The 17,767-nt window shown below is 40.4% G+C and overlaps 2 protein-coding genes across 2 annotated transcripts in view; both read left to right on the forward strand.

Moving 5' to 3' along the window:
- Positions 1-17,767, forward strand: part of MMP26 (matrix metallopeptidase 26) — a gene marked incomplete at both ends in the record, with an annotated part of 52,562 nt that extends 34,795 nt beyond the window's left edge. Inside the window, 1 exon segment of the mRNA XM_080640631.1 lies at positions 17,508-17,767. Coding sequence (XP_080496757.1) covers positions 17,508-17,767 — 260 coding nt within the window.
- LOC308233371 (olfactory receptor 52D1-like) lies at positions 9,151-10,095 on the forward strand (the record flags this gene model as incomplete). Its single annotated transcript, XM_080640296.1, has 1 exon — positions 9,151-10,095. The coding sequence occupies one exon, from the start codon at positions 9,151-9,153 to the stop codon at positions 10,093-10,095; it is 945 nt and encodes a 314-aa protein (XP_080496422.1).

Raw genomic sequence — 17,767 nt, forward strand, 5'->3', positions numbered from 1 at the left:
CTCATGAGTTGATTCCAAGCTATAAGAACCAGGAAATCTCAAATTATGATTCACTTTTAGAGCAAGGTGAATTTGAAATCGTTTGAAGAATGGGGAAAGATAATCTGAGAAATGAAAAATTTGTAGGAAAGAAGGCAGTAATTAGGTCTACTTTCTGGCTTATGGCCAGAATTGTAGCTTAAGGAATAGAAAAGATATTTATCTTTATAAATATAATGTTACTATTTTATATACATTTATTCTATATTAATATATAGGGAGAAACTTATAGTACTAGGACTTTTACTATAATTACTCCCACTAACATTGTACCATATAGTTGAAATTGCTAAGGGAATCAAACTTAAATGTTGTCACTATAAAACCAAGGTAAATATGTGAAATGATGGATGTGTTAATTAGCTCAATGAGGAAAATCCTTTCTCAATGTACATATATATCAAATCTTCATATTGTAAACTTTAAATATTTTATAATTGTACCTCAAAAAAGCTGATGATATAATTGTCTATATGGAAAATGCCAAATGTTCTACAAAATTCTCCAGGAACTAATGATTGAGTTCATCAAGATACCATGATAAAAGATCAGTGTAAAAAAATCAATTATATTTCTTTATCAATGAGCAATAGAAAAATCATAACTTTAAAGTATATTTTAATAGATCAAAAAAGAAAAATACTTAAGTATAAACCCACAAAAATGTATAAAATCTACATTTTCAAAATTTTAAGATTTTAATAACTGAAGAGATTTACCATGTCCATAGATTTAAGAATCTATATGTTTATAGTATAAACTAGTGTCCTGGTACACAGATTCATGCACATCGAAAAGAAATTAATTAGAAGAAATGTTTTAATATCACTATTTGCCCTTTCTCTATAATAGAAGTGTCAACCAAATTCACGATGTACAATGACAGATAGAAACACACACGTGTGACTGGCGCCAGTGAGAGCTCTATATGTATCACGAGTCAACATAGTCTTTTAGAGATATAAAATAAACTTGCTTAATTAGACCTGCTTTTTGATTTAGCTAAACTTTTTCCAGCCCAGTGAAGCACCCCAACTTCTCTTTCAGGTAATTATCAGCAACACAGCAGTAAATATCAACACAAAGCAGATTATTATTGTAGATCACACAGGAAGAACAAAGGGTAAAACATTTAACTGTAGCAGTGTTTGACTATATTCTGCACAGTGAGAAAACCTGAAGTCGTTTTCAAGGTCCACCATTTCTTACTTCTTTTCAGTTGGGTCAGGTTTCTAAGCTTTCTAAATCTCCATTTTCTGGCTAATGAAAAGAAAATAGGATTCTACCGAGTCTCCTATCTACCTTCTCCAAGACTTCTGTGAGGATCAAATGAGATGAGGCACATGAAAACACTTGGTTAAAGTGTAAAATGTTTGCAACTGGCTATAAAGCAAGTCGGTTTCCTGGGCTAAAGAAACTCCAAGGGACTGGAGTTGCTAGGGAGAGGAAGCCAGACGTTGCTACATGATATCATTACCTGGCCCCCACAGCCACTGTTTCTGGGCTGGGCTGGGCTGGGCTGTGGGCCGCATTTTGCACCATGGAATCTTGGCAACATTGGCTACGATTTGTTGGGGTGTTGCTCCAGAGTGGTGGTGGAGCCTGTGTCCCACTTGGAGGAAGCCGAATGTTGGTTTGTCAGCGCCAGGTCTGTAGTGCCGTTTATTTTTAAATGGCCAGTGCACATCATGGCAGCTCCTGCATTGAGCGTCTTCCCCCTGGTTGTCAGTGCACGTCATAGGTACTGGTTGGACGGGTGGGCACTTAGGAATATATATATATATATACTAGAGGCCCAATGAAAATTCATGTACTGGAGTGGGGGTCCCTCAGCCCGGCCTGCCTCCTCTCACAGTCTGGGAGCCCTCAAGGGTGGGAAGCGACCCAGCAATCAAGGGAAGGAGATGACCCCATCACACCTCTGCTGCTGCCACTGCCAATAGCACAAGCTTAGGCCAGCCCTGGTTACCTGAGCCTCGGGCAGCCATGGGCGGCTGGGCAGCTGACATTCAAGGCTTGCCTGTGCCTTGGGCGTCAGCTGGGTAGTCACCATCTGTAGTTTGCCTGTGCCTCAGGCTGGCCCTGGGTGGCTGGGGGGCTGATGGTGGTTCTGGCCACACTGCACCCCTTTAACCCTATCCTGGCAGGGCTGAAAGGACTGGGGGACTCCAGTGGGGCTGAGGGGACTGGGAGCCACCATCTTGTGGCTATGGGCATCACCATCTTTGTGACAGCATGATGGTCATTTTGCATATTCCCTCCTTATTAGTTAGGACAAGAGGCCTGGTGCACGAAATTCATGCACTGGGGAGAGTAGTCCCTCAGCCCAGCCTGCACCCTCTCACAGTATGGGAGCCCTGCAATCGATCACCCTGCAGAGGGAGGCCCCGCCCACCTGCCTCAGTGCCACCAGCCAGGTAGCCTGGGCTTCCCTCTTTGGGGCAATCATGGAGGCCCCCTGGATTGATCGCCCTGCCGTCCGGTGCCCTGGGCCTCCCGATGTGGGGCAATCCTGGGGCGATGGTGGGGCCCCCCTGACCAATCACATCACACCCGCTTTGGCTGGCCTGGCACCAGCATGTGTCATAGCATGGTCATCCAGACGATCATTCTGCTATTCGGCCATTCGGTCAATTTGCATATTACACTTTTATTATTATAGATAGATTCTTTCCAAATTAATCTATAGGTTTAATCCATTTAATGTGTATATCTTCGTTCTGTGTCTTGTCCTTCTCTTAAATATGTTTTTAAGAGAACAGAAATTCTTGATTTGATACAATCCAATTTGTTAATTTTTCCCCAAATTATATTTTTATTTCCTATTTAAGAGTTTTTTATTATATTATGATCATGAACATATCCCCCTATAATTTCACTTATATTTTTATTATTTTTCCTTTCACATTTAGATAGAAAATAAGTCTAGAACTGACTTATTTTTAATGGTGTGGGAAATGGAAAAATTGTCCTTCTTTTCCGTCTTTGTTGTTCTGACTGAACTAATGATTAAATTGACATGAGACAGATTAACAAGAGAAAAATAACAAAATTTTATTTCTTATGTACATATGAGGATTCTGTAAGAATATGGTAAATCACACAGTTGAGGCTTATATGCCATCTTGAGCTAAGGAGAAAGGGAGGGGTGGAAGTGAATAGTGGTTTGGGACTTTAAAGTGCAGAAAGGCAATTCATATGGAGATGAAAAAGAAAATGTATAGTAAAACATATGTGAATGAAAAAGGGTTTCTGTGGAAAGCAACTTCACAGGTAATCTCTTTTTTTTTCTTCACCCAAGTATATTTCTCCATTGATTTTTCAGAGAGAGTGGAAAAAAGAGGGAGAGACAGAGAGAAATATCGATGTGAGGGAAACACATCGATTGGCTGCCTCCTGCACAAGTCCTGACCAGTGCTCTGGTCGAGGAAGAGGCTGCAACCACATGCCCTTGACCCAAATTAAACCCGGGTCCCTTTGGTCTGCAGGCTGATGCTCTATCCACTGAGCCAAACTAGACATCCCTATCACAATCCTGGACGGCTGGATCCTAATGGCTCACCTGCCTGCCTGTCTGGTTGCCCCTAACTGCCCACCCCCCAGGCCTGATCACCCCTCACTGTCTCTGCGTGCTGGCCTGATTGCCCCTAACTGCCCCCCATGCTGACCTGGTCGCCCCTAACTGCCCCCTCTCTGCCAGCCTGGTAGCCCCCAACTGCACTCCTCCCACCAGCCTGGTTGCCTCTTACTGGCCCCCCCAGCTGGCCTGATCACCCCAAACTTTCCCACACTGGCCTAGTCACCCTTCACTGCCCCCCACCTGCCAGCCTAATTGCCCCCAACTGCACCCCCCCCTGCTGGCCTGGTCACCCCTAACTGCCTCCCACCTGCCAGCCTGGTCGCCCCACACAGCCTGCTTGTTCAGTCTTTCGGTCGTCCCTCACTAACCCCCCTGCCGGCCTGGTCGAAGGCAGACATCTTGTGAGAATGTGAGGGTTAATTAGCATATTACCTCTTTATTATATAGGATATTTAAAATTGATAGCCACTTAGCTTCAATCACATACAAAAAGCCCTACACCTTTGGAGTTCTACTCCCTCACTTGGTTATTAATATGACAAATTACATCTTTATGTTTTGTGTACCCATTCACATAGATTTATAATTTTGCTTATGCTTTTGTCTTTTGAATTCTATAGAAGAATACGATGTGGAGTTATAAACCAAAATTATGATAATGCTGGTTTTTCTATTTGTATATGTATTTATATTTACTGAAGAACTTTATATTTTTGTATATGTTTGAGTTACTCTCTAGCTTTCCTTAATCCTATCTAATAAAAGAGTAACATGCAAATTAACTGTCACTCCACGACAAAAATGGCAGCACCCATAGACATAAGATGGTGGTGCCCAGTCCTCTCAGGCTCTCCGGAGTCCCCCAGTCCCAGAGAGGGCTGCCAATGAGAGCTGGCAGTGTGTGGCCCAGGCTGTAGGCCTGAGAGGCAGCCACGCGCCCCCAGCACGATCTGCTCCCAGCCGCAGCCCGGGCTGTCGGCCTGCGAGGTGGCTGCATGCCCCGCACGATCGGCTCCCAGCCCCAGCCCCGGCCCTGGCCTTAGGCCTGAGAGCTGGCCGTGCCCCCCACCCCTGCTGTGACCCGCTCCTAGCCGCGGCCCAGGCCGTCGGCCTGCGATGAGACCACACGCCCCTGGCGCGATCCGCTCTAAGCTGTGGTCTTGGCTGTAGACCTGCAAGCCGGCTGTGCCCCCCGGCACAACCCTTTCCCAGCCCCGGCCTGGCCCATCGGTCTGAGAGCCAGCCGCGCCCCCCCCCCCCCTCCACCTCCCCGCAAGCAATCAGCTCCCAGCCGCAGCTGGGGGTGTAGGCCTGGAAGGCAGCAGCGCCCCCTAGAGCTATCCCCTCCCAGCGGCAGCCTGGGGTGTCAGCCTCCAAAAGGCCTGCGCCCCCATGGAGTGATCCCCCCCACCACACCTATAGCCTTGGAACTTCCCTTGCCCCCAGCAGAGTGATTGGAGATGGGGGGTGATATCTGGGCCATGCTGCCCAGCAAACCTCTCCCATTGGGTAGAAACTTCTGACCAGGTTAAGGAGGTAAATGGGTTTTGTTTAAAATCTTTAGAAACCACAAAGGAAATGTCTGAGGTAGGGTTTCACATCGGAAGTAACTTACAACTAATTTCTGAAGGCAAACGGGGACATTGCAGTTACATTACTGGATAGTACCCCGAGGTCCGGAGGTTGGCTCTGCAAGGGCGGTGGTGGGTACTCCCCACCCTGGTTCCTCAGCACCTTGGGCAGGGCTTGAGCCCACCCAGGAAGGCCTTTTCCCCTACAGTTTTCACCAAGCCAGGGAGGTTTTGTAGACATGAATAAGAAGTGCCCACGCACAAGTCCTGAAGATGCTGGGGACGGCAGAAATGACAAACAAACTGAGAAAAGAGCAAAACCAGAAACACCACCGATCCCAACATAGATCATCTTTTTCTTCAGATGATGGTGTGTTTCCCTCTTCTTCGTCTTCTGGAAGCAAGACAGATTCAAGTACTGATGATTCTACCAATGGAAACGTTAAGAGAAAGAGAGGACAGAAAAGGAATAAAAGGAGAAAAGACAGAAAGGACAAAAGATGAAAAGGATCAAGAAAAAAAAAAGAAAAGGAAGAAATGAAGAAACAACCACATGATATCACCTTTCCAAGGTCTCATGAAATTCCTGTTTAAGGAGTTTATTTTATGACACTTTTAGTTTGGGTTTACATTTTTACGGGTTTGTCAAGACCACGGCAGGTACACTGTCCAATATGTTAAAGATAAAACACTATCTAATAAAGAGGGAATATGCAGGGGAGGGCATTTGGGGGTGACCAGGCTGTCAGGGGAACAGTTAGGTGTCAATGAGGCTGGCAGGGGAGTGGTTAGGGGGTGATCAGGGTGGCAGGCAGAAGCAGTTAGGGGCAATCAGGCAGGCAAGCGAGCAGTTGGGAACCAGCAGTCCCGGATTGTGAAAGGGATGTCTGACTGCCTATTTAGGGGATCAGGCCTAAACATCCCCTGAGGCAGTTGGACATCCCCCGAGGGGTCCCAGATTGGAGAGGGTGCAGGTTGGGCTGAGGGACAGCACCCACCCACCCCCCGCCCCTGTGCATGAATTTTGTGCACCGGGCCTCTAGTTTTAACATAAAGGTCTCCCTTTAGTATTTCTTACAGAGCAGGTCTAGTAGTAATAAACACGTTTAACTTTTGTTTTCTGAGAATACCTTAATCTTTTCCTCATTTTTGAAGGATAGTTTTGCCAGATACAGAATTTTTTATCTCCCCTCCCAAACATTTTAAATATATCTTTTAACTCTCCTCTTACCTGCAAGGTTTATGTCTCAAGTTGATATTTAGATGCAGTTGATGTATTTAAGAAAAAAGAATGTCTTTTGTATCTTTTCAGTTCCATTTGGGATTGGTACTCTTAATTGGTTGATAATTACTCAAAATACTGAGGGATAGCTATAAACCTAAGGGAATGCACAGGTACATTACTGTCCCTGAAATTAGGAAGATTATGAATTACCAATAATACAAACATTCCCCCTTCTTCCAATGATTCCATAAGGACCTGTTTGTGTCAGATGTTATTCTTGCTTATCCTCTGAGATTACTACGTTGATATTGCTACATATAGAAGCTCCATATTTAGGTTACTTCTTTGCTCTAAATCATTTTCTCTCTGTCTCTGAGCTAATTAAGGCTATTATGAAACTGGAGAGGGATGTAGAGAAAGAGATAGTCTGAGTGACGTAAATAATTTTTTAGAGTACGTGGGACTCCCTCAAACAGCAACTTTTTAATTTTACAACTGACTTAAATTCAAGGGAAGAGATATAATCCTTTGAAACAGAGAAAATGCACATTTCTCATTCTATATGGAAGAAATGAATACAAAATTGGATTCTAGGAAGCAAAAGTTTATTTAAGGATATAACAGAAGTAAAAATGATCTCTCATTTTGACCATATTTCATTTTGTATGAATCTATTACAGAACAAAAATATGAATACCTTTAATGTTTGGATTAAACTACAGGTTGGTATTTTTAGGAAGAAAGTATCACGTAGATTATATCATGCATGTTTGTACAAAAAAAGTGTTTTGGAAACTAGTGTATGTATGTGTGTTCACTTTACAAATATGTTCTTGTAGTGCTCCGTATTATATTTATACCTCTGACATATACTTATTGAATACCTGAGTGACAGCCTTTAATCTAGAGTTTGGATTATAAAATTTTCTATTGTTTATGTGATTATACATGAATATGTGGGGCCCTTCTAATCTCACTTGGATCTATCTCCTTGTAACCTTAGCATCCTAATTACATTAGATTTTAATTCATTACAACATGATTGTCCTTCCTGATGGAACTTTATTTATATTCCTTTGTTTATGTGTGTGCATATGTGGATAGATTGATGATAGATAGAAAGATAGATATATCAATAGCTACTCATCTATATTAAAATGCCATGGGCTGAAGTCATATATTCTTTACATTCCAACATAAGTGCTATCTATTCAAGAATGCCTTCCTTGACTAAATTAAATTTGATTTCTTAATTTCATTTCTACATAATTCATTCTATCTTCCCCTTTGAGGTAAGTTTTTGCCTTATAAATTACTTGCTTAAAGTTAAAGTGTAATTATTTATTTAAAGCTAAACTGTTTTAAAAAGCCATCTTTACATTGCCCAAGTGTTTTTCACTTAATAAAGCTCAGAAATGTAAATATAAAAACCTAGATAATATTTCTCCAGTTAATGGTATTTGGAGAAGGTAAATATGTTGGCATGATTCTGGAATGCATAGGTATCTCTATGCAAGTTCTTATGGATGCCTATTATATTTATAACAATTGGTTTGAGACAGAGAAAGTAGATTTTCCTTAAGTGTTAATGGTAGTACTATACAAGTACCAAATACTGCCTTGAGGGTAGATGGGAAAAACAGGAAATTAGTAACCAAGATTTTCTCAAACTGAAGCATTTGTGGTGACTGAAGAGTCCTTTTTCTTTTTTAAACACTTCCAGTTCCTGCTCCATGCTCAACTACTTTATTCCAGGGAATCTCTGTTAGGGAGATTTGACTGTTCATTGGAACTATGGGAAGAAATACAAAGAAATCTGTTTTAGTTAGTAACTAATTTTTCAGACATCATTGGGTCAACTTACCAATCCAATGAGTAAACTTCTGTGCATGGTTTAGAATGTGGGTTTCTGGATCAACAACTGAAAAGGCACAGTTAGGATTTATCTGCACAGTGAAATTATCTTAGTCTAAGACAATGAAGATGAGAAGGTAGTGAGTGGGGTTAATGTTAAGAAGTACATTATCCTTAACAATATATAGTGATATAAAAAGAACTTAATATATGCCTACTTCAAGGGAATATGATAGAAGAAAATAATAGAAAAAATAAACCAGAATATTTTATTTGTCAGATTAATCACAGATGCAGAGGGGAAAATGAAAGGCTGAAGTTGTATTTTGAGTTAATCCTATTTCAAAAGTTATGCCAAAGACTTCAATATCATGTTCAGACAGAGAGGGACAGAGACCATTTATTTCTATGCACACTTAAGGGTCTTTTAAGAATGCTCTAAAATTTTCACAAGGCCTCTGATTTGATCACTGCCAGTTATGGAGAATTCACTCCTATGAGAAAATTACTATAGGAGAGCTTAAAGGAGAAGCATAATAACTGCTCAATAAATATTTGTTGAATTAAGGACAAGTATGACTGCAGATGGAATATTTTACTGGAAATGAAACGACAACATGACTAATAGGTTCTGAAATGATGTAAATATTATCTTTCTATATTTCTAAAAATAATAATTTGGTATGTTATTACTAATTTTATTCATCTGATTCTAGTGACTTTAAATGCTCCAGATTATGAATTGGAATTGTTTTTAACAACACATCATTAAAGGCCCTTCTGAACAAAAACTCCATATGTTTTAAGCATCTGGTTGTGATCCTCTTGACACAGCAACTTTATCTTCAGAAGCACTGATAAAAGTCAAAGAAAAAATCATCATGCTTCCTCTCAATTCTTCTCATTCCTCTCCTGACACGTTCTTGCTGATGGGCATCCCAGGACTAGAGCACCTGCATGTCTGGATTGGGATTCCCTTCTGCTCCATGTACATAGTGGCTGTGGTGGGGAATGTGACCATCCTGGCTGTGGTGAGGACAGAGAGAAGCCTCCATGAGCCCATGTTCCTCTTCCTGTGCATGCTGTCGGTCACTGACCTGGTCCTCTCCACATCTACGCTGCCCCGCATGCTTTGTCTCTTCTGGCTTGGAGCCCATGACATTGCCTTTGATGCCTGCTTGGCCCAAATGTTCTTTATCCACAGCTTTACTACCATGGAATCAGGCTTCTTTTTGGCCATGGCCATTGACCGTTATGTGGCTATTTGTCATCCACTGCGCCATAGCACCATTCTCACCCACGTTCACATCACTATAATGGGCATCATTGTGGTGATTCGGGGCGTAGCCTTCTTTTCTCCACATCCCATCCTGCTCAAACAGCTGCCCTACTGCAGGACTCGAGTCATGGCCCACACCTACTGTGAGTTCATGGCTGTGGTGAAGCTGGCATGTGTGGACACAGGAGCCACCAAACGTTACAGCCTCAGTGTGGCTACAATCATCGGCTCGTGTGATGCGATTCTCATTGCTGTGTCCTATGCCTTTATTCTGCGCTCTGTATTCCGCCTGCCATCGCGAGACGCTAGCGTTAAGGCTTTGGGCACCTGTGGATCCCACGTCTGTGTTATTCTTGTCTTCTACTCCACAGCAGGTTTTTCCATTTTTACTCACCGTTTTGGGAAACATGTGCCTGCTCACGTCCATATTTTTATTGCAAATATGTACCTTTTGGTGCCCCCTTTTCTCAACCCCATTGTGTATGGAGTAAGGACCAAGAAAATACGCAAACATGTTCTTAGGATACTAATGGTCAAAGTTGCTTAATTTCAGTTGGATCAATCAATAAAAGAATTGGTTCAAGAATAAATGGAGATAATGTAAGGACAATAATTAACAGCTGTCACTCCCACAAGCTGAACTGCATTTACCGACTGAAAGGTATTTTATTAGATGTCTATAAAACCCAAAAATTCTAATTTGAGAAGTTATTTCAGCTTTTTTTATTTATTAAACATTGGAGAACAAATTAATTTCCTCCTAGGTATGTGTTTTTTAGAGTAAACAGTAAAGAAAGAGGAAAAAGAAAAGTAAATATTATAGAAAAAAATTTCCAGAGAACCTAATGATGTCCAGTATATACCTGGCAATTTGAAGCCATTTGATTGTGTGTGTAGCTGTGATTTCATAGAAAAGGTGATCAATGTTGTATCTCTTCTATAATGCAATCAAATTATAGAATTATTGTTCATTTAGATAAAGTAGTAGAAATAATATTTAAATATTAAACAATATTGAGCAAATGTCTCAACAAACGAACTTGAATTGGTGTGAAGGCTCTAATTTTAGTATTAAGGCTGACCCATTTTCTGGAGAAATTTTGATAGAGGAGGAGTGTATTTCTTAAAATAAGCTAATATCATGAAGTCTGTTGTCTCTTAAAACTGAGGTCATGAATTCCCATTTTAGTAAATACTAGTCAATATTACCAAATTACCTGGCTATCATGTGCATTGATTCTGCCTCATTTATTCATTAGGTGACTTGGCACCCAGTATCAAGAAACAAGATCTGATATTTCTTATTAGCAGCACTGTTGAAATAGTTTATTGCCCCAGTACCAGGGACTTACAAGTTCATTGACACTAGATTCCCAACCCAGTTATCTATTTTTTTATTATTTTTTAAAAATACAACCTAAAATCTGTGGACTGTTTTATAATTTGGATATGTAAAAAATTGTGTTTTTATATTTATGCTTTGAAACTTTTTATCTCCCTTTGCTTATTGTCATTAGAAGCTCACACCCATTGTTAAACATGCAGACTAACATCTCTGAATTCACCATTCTCACTTCATAATTCAAATATGGGGAGAGTGTGAAGCTTTCTATTTTGGAGAACTAGAAATATTTGGTAATCTTTCTTTGATTTCCTAATAGATGTGCAAACTAACATTCTTAGTGTGGTAGAATTTAGGCTTCATGACATTTTCCCAGGTATTCTAATCACTTAATATTTAAGTATCCAGGCTTTATAGTTAGACTGCTTCAGGTCAAGTCCAGTATTCTTTGCTTGGCTAGCTTTATTGTTATTTGATTCCCCTTCCCCTCAATTTTATAATATTTAAAAACAATGATAAAATAAGTATCTACCTCATATAGTTGTATGGCAATTAAATGAAACATATAAAGAAGATCGGTGCTCTGGCATAGAGCAAACATAATAAACTGTATTTTTTTAGATTCTTCCACTATGATTATAATTTCTATGTTCTGCACCCTTTTTTTAAACTGCTTTAAGAAATGCCATATCTTATTTAATATTACCATCTTTGAAACTGTGCATTATTTGTATTTTTGTTATTTACATAATGAATATATTTGATTTCATTCCCTTTTAGTCACTTATTTGGTAAATTTACCAACACCTCAAAAAAAACAAAAACACCACCACAACTTGTGTTTTATTTCCTTTGCTGTATATTATGTTGATTCATTGTATGCCATATATTGGTAATTTTAAGCTCTTCTGGAGAATAGTATAGTTTTAATGCAGTGCAATAGAATAGTGATAAGAATATAGTAATTACTCTAATGTCTTTTGTTGATAAAATCATTTGATCATTCATTCAATTATTTTATTAAATTTACTGGTGACATTGGATAATAGGATCACATGCATTTCAAATGTACATTCCATGATACATGACCTGCATACTGCTTTGTGTGCCCACCATCCAAAGTCAAATCATCTTCCATCACCATCGATTTGGCTCCCTTTACATTTCACTGCCCCCCACTCTCTTCTTTCTGGTAACCATATGATCTATGAGTTTCAGTTTTCTATCCCACATATGAGTGAAATCATATGGTTCTTCATTTTTTTCTAACTGACTTATTCCACTTAGCATAACATTCTCAAGGTCCATTCATGTTGTCGCAAATAGCAGTATTTCATCTTTTCTTATGGCTGAGTAGTATTCCATTGTCTATATGTACCATATCTTCTTCATCCAGTTGTCTATCAATAATACTTTGGTTGTCTCCATGTCTTGGCAACCATGATTAAATCTACAATGAACATAAGGAAGCATAAATCTTTATACATAATTTTTTTTTAGTTTTTCAGGTAGATACCCAGAAGAGGGATTGCTAGGTCATATGGTAACTCTATTTTTAATTTTTTTAAGAACCACATACATACTGTTTTCCATTTCCACCGATGTGAATGAGGGTTTCTTTTCCCCCACAACCGCTCCAACGCTTGTTATTACTAGTATCTGCATTGTTGATAATAGCCATTCTAACAGGTGTGAGGTGGTTGGTAGCTCATTGCAGTTTTGATTTGTTCTTCCCTAATAGCGAGTGAAGTTGAACATCTTTTCCTATGTCTCTTGGTCATTTTATGTCTTCCTGGGATAGGTGTCTATTCAGATCCTTTGCCCATTTTTAAATCGGATTGTTTGTTTGGTATTGAGTTGTATGAGTTCTTTATACTTTTGGTTATTAATGCCTTGTTTGCAAACTAAACTGTTGTTTTAAAATATCACCTCCCATTTGGTTAGGTGCCTTTTTGTTTTGTTGGTGGTTTCTTTTGTTGTACAGAAGCTTTTTAATTTGATATAGTCCCGTTCATTTATTTTTGCCTTTACTTCCCTTGCTTTGGGGATCAAATTCTAAGACCAAGCTCCACGTGTTTAGTACCTATGTTTTCTTCTATGTAATTTATTGTTTCAGATCTTTTATCTTAGGTCTTTAATCTATTTTGACTTAATTTTTGTACATGAGCACAAACTGTGGTCTAGTTTCATTCTTTTGCATGTGGCCTTCCAATTTTCCCAGCACCATTTATTGAAGAGACTTTCTTTTCTCCATTGTGTATTTTTTGGCTCTTTTGTCAAAAATTAGTTGCCCATACACATGTGGCTTTATTTCTGGGCTCTCAATTCTGTTCCATTGGTCTGTGTGTCTGTCGGGACGTCCTTGGGTGCTGACCCTGGGACTGTTCACAGAGTGCACCCTTTGCTCGGGGCTGGGCGGGGCGGGGGGCGTGGACGCGAGTCTGTAGCATCAGTGGTCAGGCGCCCAGACAACGTGCTTCTCAACCTGACACCAAGGGTGACCTAAGCGAGTTCTGGGCAATCAGTCAGCAGAGCTCTGTGACTTTGTTTCTCTGCCTGAATTGCTGAGAGCCCAACAACCACAGCGGCACCCCCATGTTCTGGCCTTGCCCAGGTCTCTGGGGTCAGCTGAAGCTCACACAACTCACCCCTGCGGGAATGCCCAGGGACTCTCTGCTTCCTCCAGCTGAAGGGTACATTAGCCACAACTGGATTTGTTCCCTCTCCAGGCTGAGCTCTGCTGTGAGCTCCAGGCAGCAGGGCTGCTTCTATGGCTCACCTTAGCTCTTCTCCCCTCTCCTCTCCCCTTTGGCTCCCACTTGTCCACCTTCAGATATTCCACTATGTGGACCTTTCAGGAATATTTCTGCATTGAGCAGGGAATCTTTTGTTGAGATATAGCTGTTCAAGTTGTGGAAACTTCAAGGGGAGAGACCAAGGCGATTTCTCACGTTGTCAGTTCTCTGACGTCACTCATCATTCATTTGTTTATAATGTGTTCAATAAATGTATTTTAAGTAAGTTTAGATTTATTTGGACTAATCTTTGTAACACTGAAATGTATCCCTCCATTAGTATTAATTCAATGATTTTTTTCTTCTTTTCCCCTTAGACGAAATAGGTATGAAGAGACCATAATTAAGCTACTTAGAATCTTTTGATAGCAGGTGTATCTGGCAAGCATAAACTAACTCATCTTCTGTTAGGGCAAGTTTTCCGCAGCTTTCTCTGTTTGTTCAGGGACACCTTTCTACCCTTTTATCATATGAACTAAGGAGATGGGGTCAAATTAGGGTGCTATAGACTGAATTGTAAAGAAAACAGGCTATATTATGTTTGATGTCATTTACACATGCTCATATATGCTATGCTTTCTTCCTCAAATACCTTTTACTGCCAAATGTCACTAATACACTTCACATTCCTATTTATAGAGCAGCTCAGTGTATAACTGAAAAAAAGCCGCTCCCGATATTTATCATTGCTAATATGTATTTTTATGTTAATAACAAAGAAAGTCCATAAAGATCTATTCACCTATCTAACTAATATCTTCACTCATGTTTTTAGCATTAGTATGGAATGTAACTAAAGAGCATTTCACTCGTGTGGTTTTTTTATTGTGGTGAAATATACATAACTTAAAATTTATCACTTTAACTGTTTTCAAGTGTATATAGTTCAATGGAATTAGTACATTTATACTGTTGTGCAACCAGCCCCACCATTCACTTTTAGAGTTTTTTTATCTTCCCCAATTGAAACTTCATATTCATAAAACAGTAATTTCCCATTCACACTTCTTTACATACTTTGACAACTGCCATTCTTCTACTGTCTCTATAAATTTAGTTATTCTAGGTACCTCACATAAATAGAATCACAAAGTATTTGTCCTTCTGTGACGGGCAAGCTCACCTATCTTCAAGGTTCACCCATGTTTTAACATGTGTTAGAAATTCCTTCCTTTTTAATGTTATGTGAATTTATTTATTTTTTTTTCCCATTCATCCATCTGTCGATGGGACTTGTGATGTTTCCACCTTTTGGTAGTGTGAATAATGCTGCTATGAACATACAACAATCTGTCTGAATCCTTGTTTTTACTTCTCTGGGGTATATATACAAAAGTGGAATTGATGGATCACATGGTAATTCCATGTTTAATTTTTTTTTTATTAACTGTCGTGCCATTTTCTGTAGCAACTATATCACTTTACATTCCTCCTAGAAATGCAGAAATGTTCTTTCCAATTTTTCACATCCACACCAATAATTTTTTCTTTCTTATCCTATCTAATAAAGAGGGAATATGCTAATTGACCATCACACCCTCACAAAATGGCGGCGCCCACAGCCACAAGATGGCGATGCCCAGTCCCCTCATCCCCGCTTCATCCAGCCTCAATCCCCCAGTCTCCTCAGCCCCGCCTCATCCAGCTGGAGTCCCTCAGTCCCTTCAGCCCCACCTCACCCAGTCCCTGCAGCATCCAGCCTCATCCAGCCTCAGTCCCCCAGTCCCCTAAGCCCTGCAGGGGGAGGCAGTTAGGGGTAATTGGGCTGGCAGGGGAGGGCAATTGGAGGTGATCGGGCCGGCAGGGAGGGCAGTTGGGGACGATCATGCAGGCAGGGGAGCAGTTAGGCGTCAATTAGGCTGGCAGGGGAGCAGTTAGGGCAGCCATGGGCAAAATACGGCCCACGGGCTGGATCTGGCCCGTTCAGCTGTTCTATCCGCCAGCGGAGCCGAAAGAGCAGAGGGTTCTCTTCGTCTCCCCTCCGCTCCTTCACCAGCAGCAGTGTTAACATGGCAACGTTGGGAAACACGGCCTCAGCTCCTTCTTCTGAGCCCGCCCATTCAGTAGAAGGAACAACCTCTCAGTCTTCCAGAGGCTCCTTGTAATGCTTGCGGACGCGTCTCCCGACATCACCCTGGGAATGCGAAGACACGTTATCGTGGTGATGTAGGGAGACACACCCCTGGAGAGCACAGTATCAGAGCCTTTCTGAGGTAAGATTAAGAGCTCTACTCAAACACAATTTTTTCCTGTTCCCACATTCTGTACATCACAATGACTTGTTAATAAAACAAAAAGACTTTCAGCTTTTAGTCACTTCAACTGGTGGCCTGTCCTTTGTCACAAAACACTGAAACAGCACCAGAAGAGGTGCAACTGGAACTCATCGATCTTCAGTCTGACTTTGTCCTAAAGGAGAAATTCAGCTCTCTTGAACTAAGACACTTTTATGCTTCACTTAATGAAGCCACTTTTCCAAACATCCGGAGGATGGCACAGAAGATACTGGTGCTGTTTGGGCCAACCTATGTTTGTGAGCAGACATTTAGCGTCATGAACATCAACAAAGCCCCTCACAGATCCAGCTTAACTGACGAACACCTCAGATCTATCCTGAGAATAGCCACAACAAAACTAACTCCAGACTTTGATGCATTAGCTAAAAAAGGAGACCAACAACACTGTTCCCACTGAAGTTGATGTTTTAAAGACCAAAAACCTTTCAACCCAGTCTACATTGCCATCTACATCTACGTCCTGGGCATAATTTGGAAGTTGCACTAAAGAAAATGTTTAATTTACTGTTTACACATTTTGTTCTTTTCTATTTGTTTTAGTTTTAAATTATTTTATTATATTTAAGTTTAATTTGAAAGGCTTTTGTACCTTTCCTATGTTAGGCAATTTTATTTTGCCTTTGCCATCTTCAATATAAGATATGTTATTGTGCTATGATTCCTCCATTTTTTGATGTTTCAAATTATAATAATTAGTGTTTACATTCTTCTTGTTAAAATGTTTGAAATGAATAAAACTATTGAAATAAAAAAAAAAAGACCGTACCCTTTTATGTAATGATGTTTACTTTGAATTTATATTAGTTCACACAAACACTCCATCCATGCTTTTGTTCCGGCCCTCCGGTCCAGTTTAAGAACCCATTGTGGCCCTCGAGTCAAAAAGTTTGCCCACCCCTGGCCTAGAATATAGTAAAGAGGAGAGAGGGAAAGTTTCAGAGTGGCCAGGTAAAGCTGGAAGGCGTGGTTGAAGAACCAAAGAACAAATATGCACATATGCATAACTCATAGATATAGACAATAGTGTGGTGAAGACCTGGGGGTTGGGGAGAGGGCGGGTTAGAAGGGGTCAATGGGGAAAAAAAGGCTACATCTGTATTACCTTTAACAATAAAGATAAATTAAAAATTTTTTTAAATAAGAAAGGAAACAATAAACAAACAAACAAAATAATTGGGTCTCTTATTTGAGTGGGGTGAGTTTAGGAGCATCTGAACAAAGATGCTCCTAAAATAAACGCATTCATATTGTGTTTTTCTCTATCTATTTGCGTCCAGTTATCAAATTTCTTCATGCTTCTTGTTCACTTCCAATTTATCTATGTATATATTTTGCCATTTTGTTTCCTACTTAGATTCTTTCCCTCTCTGCCTACCCTTTGCCCCCACTCTAACATTTGTTCCTTCCTCCTTTTCTGTTCTCTTTTTTTTCCTCCCCTTTCCCCCCTCCCGCCACCCCCCCCCACACCAGTATTCTGCCTTCTTATGTTTAATTATTTTTTATTCTTTTGTCTGTGACTTTTCAGGGTTTAATCTGCTCCTGGTTGCCATTCATGAGCTGGGTCAATCTCTGGGCCTGTGGCACTCCAAAAGTCGGAACTCCATAATGTATCCCAGATATATGTATCAGAACCCTAGGACCTTCTACCTTGATGTTGAAGATATCCAAAAAATCCAGCAACTGTATGGTCTGTATCCCCTGGAAGGGAGGAGATCTGGGCAGAAAACTTCACTTGAAAACTTTACTAGTTTTTCTGTTCCCGTTAGGACAAAGTTATTCATCTGA

This window comes from Plecotus auritus, assembly GCF_963455305.1.
Source record: "Plecotus auritus genome assembly, chromosome: 9".
Classification (NCBI taxonomy): Eukaryota; Metazoa; Chordata; class Mammalia; order Chiroptera; family Vespertilionidae; genus Plecotus; species Plecotus auritus.